Genomic DNA, 13,018 nt, shown 5'->3' with positions numbered 1-13,018 from the left:
ACTTTTCTTACTATATAACTTCGAAAAATTATGCACTTGCGCGTCGAAAAAGTTTGATTTTGCCTGCCCATGTGTATATTTAATTTTGGATTCTGGATGATAGTGCAAGATGATTATAATAGTTTTGATACCAAAAGGAACTTTATGAGAGGTCAACTCAGATTGTTCTCTTGATATTGGGGTTAGAAAGATGTCGCTTTTTTTGTGCTTGCATCCGGGGCATTTGCGCAAAAGAATCTTTTAATTTTTAAAATAATAAAATTAGACTTTTGTGTGCATCTTTTATATAAATTCTATATTTTAATGTAAAAAAAGTGCGCATAATCTTACTATTATTAGATCTAATGTTTTTTTCCCTACAAATAACCCTCTTGCATCCCAAAGTTGGAAATCTAAAAGCTAATGCAGTTATACCGAAGAGTTAGTTTCTTAAGGTTATGGGAAAGAAATCTTTTAAGTTTGTTGGATCATAGTAGAAAATTGCCTTTTAAGAGTATGGATATCCATATATGTCAAATTTATGGTGTCTCCTGTTGGACATCAGCATCAGAGCTATCATTGTTCATCTAAAAGAGAGGCAATGACACTCATGAAATTTAGGCTCTTATGGGCTCTTTCAGGAGTCGTAACAAGAGTAATTTAATCGGTTGCACTCACTCATTTGGATTTTTTTTTTCTTCCTATTAGGAGGAAATCAATCTTAAGATGTTAGCACAACTTCCACCATGTAATGCACTAATGCCTATAGTAGCTGTTTGGTTTGTGAATAAGTTTGTAAGTGCTTGGATAAGTTTGGTCTCAAAGCACATTAGGCTTCCATACTAACAACGGTCTGCTTGCAGTATCAACTTATTTTTGCATCGTACTGCATATATATATTGTCATCATATATCCTGTTTAGCGAAAGATTAAAAGTTAATGACAGATACAGTTTGAGGAACATGTCTTTACACTAGGTGGTGGTTGTAGGGAAAGAGTTAAGAGGCATCTCACAGTGAGATAAGCTATTGAGCTTACTTAAGGATTATTTGATTATTGGTAGGAAATTAATATTAGTTCTTCTTGGATGGCAAATGCTAATTATGTAATTCTTTTTTCTGTTTGCACTGTGAATATTTGTTTCCATTACTTATTATTTTGGTTTTCTACTGATATGTGTATTGCATATTTTCATAAGATTACATTATGCCAATGATGGTTATAAATGCATTTGCATTGGTAACTTTTCCTCAGATTTGCAAGGATAGTATGTCATTGGACAGAGGGTTGAAAGTAGAGCAGATATGGATTAGATAGTAGTAGCAAACTCATATCAATATCTGCTATTTTCTGAAAGATTCTGGATGCAGATCCTAAATGCATGATGGACTTTTTAATCATATTAAATAAGGACTAAGGATATGGAGAGGATATCTGACACATTCATATATGCTTTGTACACCACTATCTAAAACTGATACATCTCTGACATATAGCCATCAAGAAGATATGTTATGGAATAGAATTAGAGATTATAAAATTATGAAAAATTATATATTTGTATGGTATAACATTATCATTCACATGATTTCATGTATATAAATGTGTGGAGATAAGGATCTATATTCAAATGAAGTACTACAAATATTATCTGTATCTAGATTAGACTATTGAGCATGGGGGCTGGAGTGGACGGGTATTATCCAAGGCATGCCTAATTGGGTGTCAGTTCTGTGGAACTTTTCATACTAAATCACAAAGGGAACAAATATAAAGTCCTTCCTACTCAATGCTTTAAAGAGTATTTTTTGCAATTGTTTGTTCCTTTAATTTTCTTTATTCTGTATGTATGACTTTCCATTTTTGTTCCTTTCTAATCGATTTATGTGAGATGTATCAATTTGGATGATGCTCCTTTCCTTTTGATGTTTTATTCTTGAACCACATCTACTAATTTTGTCTATGTACCATTTTTACATTAAGAATCAAGATGTCTTATTCATATTATCCAGATAGAGTGATCAACTGGTTGTTGATTGGTTTAGAGTACATATACCTTCTAATTCTTTTGATGCTCATTATGCATTTATATCGCTGAATTCCAGGTTGATCAAAGTAGTAAACAAGGATGTCAGGAAGCAGACATGAGTTTGATGTCCATGGTACACCTTATAGGGTCTCAGATTCAGAGGAGGAAGTTAGAACTATTCCACCACTGATGCTTGGTGATCATCCTTATTTTCATAGGAGTGACAGCGGAGGTCTCAATGCTCATTTTGTAAGTTCTGACATAGGAGCCGACTCTGCAAGTTCAGGACTGGATGATCTACTTGAACAGCTTAGACTGCGACCTGCTTCATGGTCAGCAATTGATGCTATGTCGACAGTGAAGATCGACCACATGCATCTTCATGGTGATTCCCATTGCCCAGTTTGTAAAGACAGATTTGAGTTGGGATCTGAAGCATGGGAAACGCCATGCAAGCATTTATATCATGCTGCTTGTCTCGTTCCTTGGTTGATGCGGCACAATTCTTGCCCAGTTTGCCGCCATGAGTTGCCATCGCAGAGCTCTGGTAGTAACACCAGTAGGCGCTCAAATAGTCAACAACCAAGTGCAGGTACTGATCGTCTCATCGATGTGCTAAGTAGAGTAAGTCAAAGAATGCTAATCCAACCGTCTCCCCTGCTTTCACACATTTCAAACCCCAGATTCAATCCTCACCAGTATGAGGCAGCAGGAAGCCGTTCTGCTTCCTTTCATGAAGATCTTAACCAGATGCATTATTCTGGATGGCCATTCGATTATTAAGATCTGTTAAATATTTCCATTCTATAGGTGACAAAGAATTTATTTTAGGCTTTGTCATTTGCAACTCATGTGGGACGGTCAGCAACTTGTCTTCAGTGAAACATAGTTTGTTCCTTTCAACTGGTATCTATTTGGTTAGAACCCTTATTTTTCATGAAAGCTGACAAACGTTGTTCTTGGTAATGTTCTCCTATGAAATTAAATTTCTTTTTTGTTTCTGTAGTGGTATATGTAGTTGTTCTTGAGAGTTGGAGATTATTCTTGTAATTCCTTTTCTTTAGAAAATCTTTGAATTGGTTTTCAGTGCAGGTTGACTCTATATGGATCAGTCCATGTTTGAATACATCAATCGAGCTCTCTGTCTTCGGCAGTTAATGCTTGAGTTAGTTTCCTTCCAGGTTGCAAGTCTACTGACAACTCTTTTAATATTAAAAAAAAAAACATTTATTTTGGGTCATTCTATTTTCAAAAAGCACCCTGACTATGTGGGCCCACACAAAACGACTATAAAACCCGGAGGCGGAGGAGCGAAATGGGATTCAAACCTTCTTCTTCCATCGTGGCTTCCTCTCTCCGTGGTGGTCCGACGAGCCCGGGGCGATGAGGGTTTCTTGGAAAGGGCTCCTCAAGAAGGACTCGATCTTGAACCGCTTTGGGTTTGCGTCGCCCGGTCGACGATAAATCCAGAAGCGGTCGATCGGGTGTAAAGGAAGAGGGAAATCAAGAAAGATGGGGCAAGGAGTCCTAAGTACAGGGCTCTCAAGAAGAGCTTGATCTTGGACTTCTTTTGCTCGGGCCGCAAGATCGAGACCCGTGGGTGATGGGAAGTAGAAGAAGGGGGAGATCAAGAATGATGTCTTGAAGAGGAAATCCCAGCTCCAAGAGGGGTAATGAGGTAATCTTGGTTCTCTTGGTTCTCTTGGTTCTCTGATATCTCTTTAAGACTGCAAAGCGTGTGATGCATTCTTTCTTTATGGCTTTTCTACCGTCGGTTCTGCTGTTGTTCTTGTTTTCTTTGATTGTCATGTGATTGGGTATGATTTACGCTACGGATTGACTGTTACCCTAGTAATATTTGCTGTTGCTGTTGTTGTTGGTGAGTGATTGGAACATCGTTTAGATGGGAAGAAGTTGACCTTCATAGTTCATCCGTGTGGTATTCCTGAGCGAATTTTGATATCTTTTCTGGAATCTTCTTCCTTTTCCTCGAAATATTTATATTTCTACACTCCCAAGTCCTGAAGTTGGAATTCTGTGTGCTAACTTTTTGCAATACCACAATATTCTGTCTTGTTGCATATCCTTCCTTAGGCACTTTGTCTTCCAATAAGGAATCACAGATCATTGGTTTGCGTCATTCCCCTTCTAATGTTACATCCTTACATCATGTATACTAACTCCATTTCAAATCTCAACTAAGGTGGATTTTCTTAATAGCTTGTCTAGGAGTTGGGATAATAACTAGGATGATCAAGTGGAGAAATTTTCTTAATATATGGAATTACTTGATATGTGAGCTCCAAGTTAAAAGCATGGTGTTGAAAAGAAAAGAAAAGTCTTCCTCTGCTAAGTCCTTTGTAGCCCATGACTTACAATTATTCTTATTCGATTTAGAGGTGATGATTGGTTGGGCTATGGCTTCTGATTCTATTAATAGTAAGGAAAATCAGACTGCAAAAACTACTGCTGAATTTTGAAATGAGAAAATAACTTGATAGTGATGAAATTTAGAGCCCTTATGAAGTTCTCTTTCGATTTGTTTACAAGAATTGCCAAATATGTTTTGTATTAAGATGATAACCCTTACTTAGAATGCATTGCAAGGAGGACGATCAAGTGGAGCAATTTACGGACTTATGGATGTGCGTTCAAGTTTATAAGTACGGGTGGAAATGAAATAAAATCTTCTCTACTAAGTCCTTCGTAGCACATGACATATAATCATTGGATTTGATTTAAAGGAAATGGGATTGGTTGGAGCTATTGACTTCTTGTTACATATTGATGGGAGAGAAAATTAGACTGTAAAACCTATAGCTGAATTTTGGAAGTGAGAGAACTTTTGGATGTGGTGAAATTTAGACTCCTTTTGAAGTTCTCGTTCAAGTTGTTTGATAAAAATTGTCAACTATGTTGTGTATTAGGATTATCACCCTTACACTAGATTGTAGCTGAATCTCCGAAGTAACAGGGGAGTATTAATTGAGTCTTCTTCTCAAGTAGGAGTTTCAAGTTTCCTAAAAGAGTAATATCAAGTACTATTTGAAATTTTGAACCCTACTTTTCCTAACAGGACTCCACATCAATTTCTTATTTGAATTCTTCAAAACCTGTAAAAGATATCAAGTGTAGCCTTGAAACCTTCCTTCATCTTTTTCTTCTCAGCTGTATGACTCCCTCTCTTCCTCCTTTCTTTCAGCCAGGCATGTGCTCCTCTCTCATTCCTTCACTACCAATTCCTCTTCTCTCAACATCTATTCCTGTCCTGCTATTGATGATTGTCTATCTTATTCTACAATTATATCTCTGATCTCAAACTGCTGCCATAAGTTGCTGTTGCTATCTATGGCCGCTGTGGCAGTTCACTGCTGCTGCTGTCCACCTTATTTTGTGCTCTGGATATTGCTATTTCTATTAACCATATCACATAATTTTACAGTACTATTGACAATTGAGGAAGATTTGATCACTGGATCAAGGCTGCTTGATTTTGCTAAGTAGAGATGAAGGGTGATATCCCCTTGTCCATGTATTAGGCCTCCCTTCATGATCTCTAAACTTATAAGAAATATTTGGATTTGATTTAGAGTTGATAATTTAATTAGGGGTATTGACTTCTGAATATACTGATGAAAGGAAAAACAGACTGACAAATGTATTGTTTAATCTTCGAAGTGAGTGGATTACTGGATGATTGTGAAGAACCTGATATTTGTTGTAACAATGATGATTAAGGGGAGCAATTTCTAGATTTAGGGAAGAACCTGATATGTGGGTTCAAGTTTAAAATTACGGATTGGAAAAGAAATAAAATCTTCTCTACTAATTCTTTTGTAGCCTGTCAGCCTGTGACATAATTATTGGGATTGATTTAGAATTTATGGACTGATTGGGGATATTGACTTCTGAGTAAGTTGATGGGAAGGAAAAGTAGATTGCAAAAACTACTGCTGAATAACAGTTGCAGTTTATTTAGAGCCCTTTTGATTCTCTTTCAGTTTGTTGATAACAATTGCGAAATATATTGTGTATTAAGATGATAACCTTAGACTACATTGTAAGGATGATCAAGTGGAGCAATTTCTAGATTTATGGAAGAATCCAATATGTGAGTGCAAGTTTAAAAGTATGAGGTTGAAATGAAATCTCTACAAGTCCTTCGTAGCCCATGACGTACAAGTATTAGGATTTGATTTAGAGGTGATGGTTCTACTGGGGCCATTGACGTCTTGTTATATGTTGATGGGAAGGAGAATCGGACTGCAAAAACTATACCTGAATGTTGGAAGTGAGAGAATCACTGGATGTGGTGAAATATAGACCCTTTTGGAAGTTCTAAGAATTGCCAAATATGTTGTGTATTAAAATTATCACCCTTACACTAGATTGCAGCTGAATCTCCGAAGTGACGTGGGAATACTAATTGAGTCATCCTGTTAAGCTCGGTGTGAGTTTTGGGCCAAGGGAGGCAAGCTCGCTTGTTGCGATTGGAGCTAGGCTTGTGGCTGGATAAGTTAGCGCGGTGGAGATTGGCAGCGATCGGAAGTGATGGGGGTGTGCCTACCTCGGGTGAGCTGGGAGGAGTGGATCGAGCTGAGTTGGAGTGAAGGAGGATGAATGAGTTGGGAGTCAGGTAGAAGGGGATAAAAGTGAAAGAGGGGGGGGGGGGTTAGTCGATTGTTGGGAGAATGAGTTGGGATATGACTCATGCATCTCTCTTTTTCTGCTGATTTTATCATGTCTTGAATCTGATCATTATTGGCAATGTGTTCTGTATATTCCTTTCCTTTCAGCACAATCCTCTCCCGCTCCACATGAGATATTATATTCCTAAGCAATATTATTTTGGTTGTTCAGATCAGCGAACTTCTGACTTCCACAGATTAATTCCAGCATTTTCTTTACCATCCTTTTAGAATTTTAGTCCAACTGTGATCAATCTGAAGACTTCTTGTCTGTTCAAATTCCACTGTTTGGTAAACGGTTGTCCTACATGATAGTTGATTAGCCATTGAAAATGCATCTTATTGCTGTAGCGATACAAAGTCTCTACGCACTAAAGGAAGTGTTAGACTCTCTCGTATGACTAGTTACGCATTTTGTTGATTAAACCGCTATTTTATCCTTGCACTTCTCGTGTCTTTTAACTCTTGCTAGAAATAATATTCTTGGGGCAGAGAGTTGATAATAGCTGATAAAGAGAGAAGGGTTGTCAAAAAGAAGAGAGGGAAGGACAGAATGTTCTTGCTTCTGACTACATGCGGTGTTGTGCTTTATTTCAAGATGCTTGGTCAGAGAGCAATTCTTATGGTGAAAGTAGTATTTTTTTTTTTCTACTAGACAATTTTCAGGATAATTTACTTTTCTGACATTGCGTGAAAGGATTGAAATATATTTGAACAGAAAGTATGAGGTAGGAAATCATAGCGGGCTACAAGACAACTCGCAGAGAAAAGCTCCTAGTGGAGCTCCACTAGTTACTGGTGGAATAGGTAATTGGGGTTGTTTCCATACTGCTAGGTAAGGTGGTGATGATGATGATTTCTCCATCGGAAGAGAAAGGAAAATGTTGCTTTGCAAATGGTGAGTAGTTTTCTCCAGTGTTGGAATAGGCCAAAATTTAAAGAGGTGGTTGTTTCATCTTTTTACAAAGTTCAAAAGATAGATGAGATTGTTGAGAGAGAATTTCAATTGTAATCAGTTATTGTTCAAATTGGGTTTCAATTCCTTCTGCTTTGAATGGTCGTACTGTGTCTTACAAACTATAAGGATAACAAGTTAATGATGAAGAAAATACTCAGAATATAAGGAGTTGGATTTAGTAGAGAATGAACCGAGGCAAAGTAGATGAAGTAAATGATAAGAGGTGGGAGATGCATGGAAGGAGGAGAGGCAAAGTAGATAAAGTAGATGATAAGAGGTGGGAGATGCATGGAAGGAGGAAACTAGCTGATAAAATAAAAAAAGAGGTAATACTAACCAACTACTAGGTACTCTTTTTCAACTCGAACTCCAACTTTAAATAATTATTATAGATAAAATTATTTGGTAGTTTGACAGTTTGACTCAACAGTTTATTTGCTTGGAAGAATAGTTCGGCAGTGTGACGATTTGGAGTAGATCTTCGTGGTGTTTAATTCGAAATAATTATACGGTGATGTATATGACTTAAAATTTAAACTAGACATCTTACTATATTGATTAAAATTTGATGAAATCTAAGTGTTTCTATATTATGGATGATTGGCCTTTGTTCAGTTCATTTCTATCTCATTGATTACATTCATATGATGCTAGAGGGAAAAGAGTATCAAATTAAAGCTCTGAAGAAGTTAATGGAATGATGAGAGAGGTTAAGAAGAAAATTTCCGAGAAGGCAAGGACAATGTGGTGAAGGATATTGAATAAGTCTAGCAATAAAGAAGTTGAGGAAGGTGCTGTGGACGACGAGATTCAACTTAACGAGAAATTGTCGTACTACAGAAAGATAAATCCACCAAAGAACTCCAATTCTGAACTTGATTCTAATTTTCTATCCTGTGCGTGTTATGCAGAAGCTCTCAATTGTAGTGCAGATGCCACTTACGTATCACACAATAGTAATTAAACTTATAAATGTAATTTAGACCCATATAATTATGCCAAAATTTAAAGTTACGCATGAATTTTTATTTGTATCATTTACTACCACCAGAAAGAATTAGGGAAACTGTCAATAGTTCCAATAGCTTCTCGCGGGCTAGAAATTAATTTCCTGAGTTTGATCAGAGCGATGGTAGTAACCAGATCCAAAACTCAGAAAGCTTTCTCACCAACATAATGATTAAGACGTCAGTCAAGATGCAAAGTAATAAGTATTTTTTTTACATGATCTGATAGAAGGCCAAAGTCTGCCTTGTCAAAAGGCTTGGTGGGCCAGGCACGGAGAGAGCCGGAGTGGCGATGGAAGTTGCTGGGCCCTGAGCCTTCAAACCTTATGACCTTATGGAGAAAAGTCACCTTACACATCTACTACTATTTGTTTGCGCCTTAAAAAGGATCATGTTCTGCCATGTGGAAGGGTAGTCCCTCCATTCTTGGTAGCCTTTTTGTTTTCTTCCGAACAAGGGGGGATGGATTTGGATTGGGAGCAAATGTTTTTTTATTTTATTTTTTGCATCGATTGAGAGGCTTCCCTCCATTATTCTAGACTTTTTGTGTGCCTTTCGAGCCTCCTCCTAGCGGAATGAATGCTCTTCTCTTATGGTGGTCCTTTGTTTCCTCGCCATGGGCAGCATTCCTCCAATCCAGACTAAGGTGTTCTGGAGGTTTTCTTCCACCAACTCCTCTCTCTCTCTCTCTCTCTCTCTCTCTCTCTCTCTCTCTCTCTCTCCCAAGAATTCCTCAGTGACTTACGAGTTCATCTGATTTTGCTCTGACTCTTCTTCTTCTTCTTCTTCTTCTTCTTCTTCTTCTTCTTCTTCTTCTTCTCTTTTTCCCAATAAACATAATTGGGCCTAAGTCACTCTTCGCGCTCAAAGAATTACACGTGCATTGGAGGAACAGACACACGTGGATAGAGTAGTAATTGACTTCAAAAACCAAGAAGACCCTGATAATCTTTATTCCCTCGATTAATTATCACAACTAGGTTTACATTGAGTAGAGGGGGGAAAAGAGAGAGAGAGAGAGAGAGAGAATGGTGAGAATAAAAGGAAGACCTAATTTGAAATCTAGTCGTCAGAGTAAGCGACCCAGAAATATCCCCCACTCTCTCTAATTTCCATCTTTGCCCTCGTCGTCGCTGCCTTCCCTTTTCTCGACCTCTTCCTCCGCTGCCGGTGATGGGGACGTATCCTCGAGAATCGCCAAGGAATTGAAAGATCCAAACTTGGGAGTCATCTCGATCGGCGCGATGCTCCTCGCCTGGAACGAGAAGGATCTCGATTCCTCGTCGTCGTCCGCCACCGCCGCCGCCGCCGCCGCCGCCGCCGCTGCGGAGATTTTCTCCAGCGCCGCGGGGCACGTGCGCCTCCGCTTCGCCTCATGTGGCTCGTCGTCGTCCCCTCTCTTCTCCTCGGCATCCGCATACGGCGCCGTCCGTTTCTCGAGCGGAGAGGAAGAGATGTCCCCGGCACTTTGCGGCAGCGGGTCCCGGACGGGGTCGCCGGAGGCGACGTTCCCGGCGGCCGGTAGCGGCGACGGCGGGGGTTCCTCGGCCTTCGCCGCCATCTCGGGGATGGGATAGGAGAAGATTTGGGGGAAAGGGAGAAAGGGAGGGAGAGCCAGTGATCGGACTCGAGTGGGAGTTTAATAATTATCGTCCTTTTTACAATTTTACTACCAGCAGTGTTTGCGTTAAAACTCATCATATAAAAAATATTTACTGATAGGTCCTTCGGTTCATCGGTACCTTGGTGAGTGAGAGTGATGGATTGGAGGGGGTCTTTTGAAAAAGTTGTGTGCATGTGCGTGGAGTGCACAAAGAATAACTAATAGCTGGCATGTGAGCAAATTATTTAAAACTTTAATATTTGAAGTTCAAATAAACCGATTCTTAAAATAGTAAAATTACTTTCAGAATTCTTTGTGTTTGCCTTTCTCGGGTATAGTATATAGCACAGCTATGTTTTTGATGCCCAAGATTTAAAAATAATAATAATAATAATTTAAGAGCCTTCATAGCAAATCCGACATAAATCACAGTTCCCATATATCGAAATTTAAATCTCCAAGCTTTTGATTAGGAATGATCAAAGACAGACGGGATCTCAACCTCTAGTGCCTACTTCTGTTGGAAGACCATTAATCGCATTAGTCTAAGGAAATAATAGCTTGATGAGGATGTGAATTCTCTTTATATCTTGGCAAGGGAAACTAAAATCCATTCGCGTTCTTTAGTAGGATTTAACGGATAATTTGCAGATGAGCTCTATGAGAGTAAAATCAAATCGGAAGACTAAATTTTATGCCACGCTATCAAGTCAAACGTAGTTGAGCAATTCAATGAAAAAAGAGTGCATAGTTGAACAAATACTGAAATGATATAATGCAAGACTCAAAACTTCAGATCCGATCTTAAAAACAAAAAGGAGTAATATTTTTTCTCCAACTTGAGAGAAGAAAAAGAATATATTCTATTAGTCTTATAAATTAAGCTCAGATTGGTACTAACTCAGCTAATTAAAAACCGGCTTACTGCAATCAAATTTCATTGTCACATGTAAATATACACTTGATGCTACGTCTTATCATCTCGCTAATATACTAACCAATATGCCATCATTTCTCAGAAGATAGAAAAACTACAAATTGACTCAAATGTAATTATTATTATTATTATTGTTATCAATATATATAACTAAATTATAAATCAAATTTAAAAATCTTTATTAGAGACAATTGTAGAGAATTGAATATAATTTCTAATACATCTAAAATTATATCGATTAAATTTTAAATAACAAAAATATAACAATAAAACTTCACAGCGTTATTTCTAAATAAGTATCTTAAAATTTGATGGTATGGTCATATATAAGAATATAATTGAATAAAATGAGTTCGGACATAACTAAGGGGTGATATATTCATTGCAGTTACACCCAGCACATAGATGCAAAATAAAAAAGTATCAGAAGTGAGTAAAATAATCTCTTCAATGATTTCACCGACATTATAGTATCTTTGACGAGACACTGGAATATTTCATTCAACTCAGAATCTACCAACCACCGTGATGACTAAGATCTCTTAGCCTTCTAGAAATTTATTAGAATCTACATTCCCTTGTTCAATCAGTAGGCCATGCATGTCTGATCTTCCTATTTCCTAAACTAAACAAAGAATACAAATAGAGTCGTTTAAAGTGAAATAACCAATCCATCATTCCCCCCCTCTCAATAGTTTCTTCCACAAGAACCACAGATGGCATTTCTCCCTCTTGCTTTCCACATCTAAATAGGAATACACTCACTAAGAAGTTCTTTGAAGAATAAAATCCGGCCATACTAGAATTCCCTTAGCAGAATAGAATTGTATTATGATTACTATATATTCATTTATAGATGCTGCAGGGCATTAGGATAATCTATAATAGTATCTTGCTTTTCAACAAAGAGAAAAGAAAAAAAAAAACCGTTGTATGTTCAAATGATTAGAGCAACAATAAAAGCAAGAGTAAATCAAATAGAGGGAACATAGATCATCTGGGAGATTGGGACTGAATATGAAAGTTACTGAGGCTCGAATCGAGAGATCTTACGTGCATAATAGAAAGGTCTACTCTTCAATAAGATCTCAATCAAAAAATTCCTAGTTCCAGAATGATCTATTAAGTTGTGAATATCCAAGAACATCTCACATCATAGCAACTAACAAGGATGGCGCATGTGGCGAATGATGAATTAGTCACCAACAGCTTCTTGAAAGAGTTTTTAATCCAAGGTCAGGCTTGAATTGATCAAAAAGAGAGGAAGAAGATTTTCCAGGAGGAGATCTTGGTGTAGTTCAAGTCATGTAAAATCAAGAATCAGCAGTTAGCAGGAAATTATTAAGCACGAGAATAAGATTTAGGGAATAAAAGGACAGAACAATAGTATCAGAAAGAGGAGGTTGCCAGATCGATTGACAAAGGCAGGACATAAGAAGCTAATATTCATGACAAATAAGATTGCCAATACTTGGGACTGCAGGAAATTAATCCTCTCAAAAATGCAAAGCTAGCAACACGACACTGACAAAAGTGATGAACTAGAAGGGTGTCTATACACTAAAGTTACTCAAAATAAGATGCTAAATCCACAACAAAAGGCATTCAGTAGATCAAAAAAAAAAATTACAATGTGTCAATTTACTAAATTGGTACCTTGACGGAAACAAAGTTCGCAAGCTCCTGAGGCCTTCTAAATGCTTAAAAACAATCAATCACCAATCTGTGTGGCTGCAGTGTTCCATTTTCATCAGCTGCATTGCATATTTGCACGTTGTCTTACATAATATGATAAAGAAAATTTAAAATTGTAAGAA

General features: G+C 37.6%; 1 protein-coding gene across 1 annotated transcript; it reads right to left on the bottom strand.

The window, feature by feature from the left end:
* Positions 1 to 9,578: 9,578 nt before the first annotated feature.
* LOC140760940 (uncharacterized) lies at positions 9,579 to 10,306 on the bottom strand. The gene has a single exon (XM_073098051.1). It carries the CDS (start codon positions 10,220 to 10,222, stop codon positions 9,767 to 9,769), a length of 456 nt encoding a protein of 151 aa, XP_072954152.1. The 5' UTR covers positions 10,223 to 10,306; the 3' UTR covers positions 9,579 to 9,766.
* Between the last annotated feature and the right edge of the window lie 2,712 nt (positions 10,307 to 13,018).

This window comes from Typha angustifolia, chromosome 6 (assembly GCF_048772165.1).
Source record: "Typha angustifolia cultivar Huaian chromosome 6, ASM4877216v1, whole genome shotgun sequence".
Taxonomy (NCBI): Eukaryota; Viridiplantae; Streptophyta; class Magnoliopsida; order Poales; family Typhaceae; genus Typha; species Typha angustifolia.
Note: the sequence above shows the minus strand (reverse complement) of the source record. Positions and strands in the feature narration are given on the sequence as shown.

What these genes read in the sequence shown, in the direction of transcription:
- LOC140760940 (XM_073098051.1), bottom strand. Translation starts at nt 10,222, where the DNA reads ATGGCGGCGAAGGCCGAGGAACCCCCGCCGTCGCCGCTACCGGCCGCC.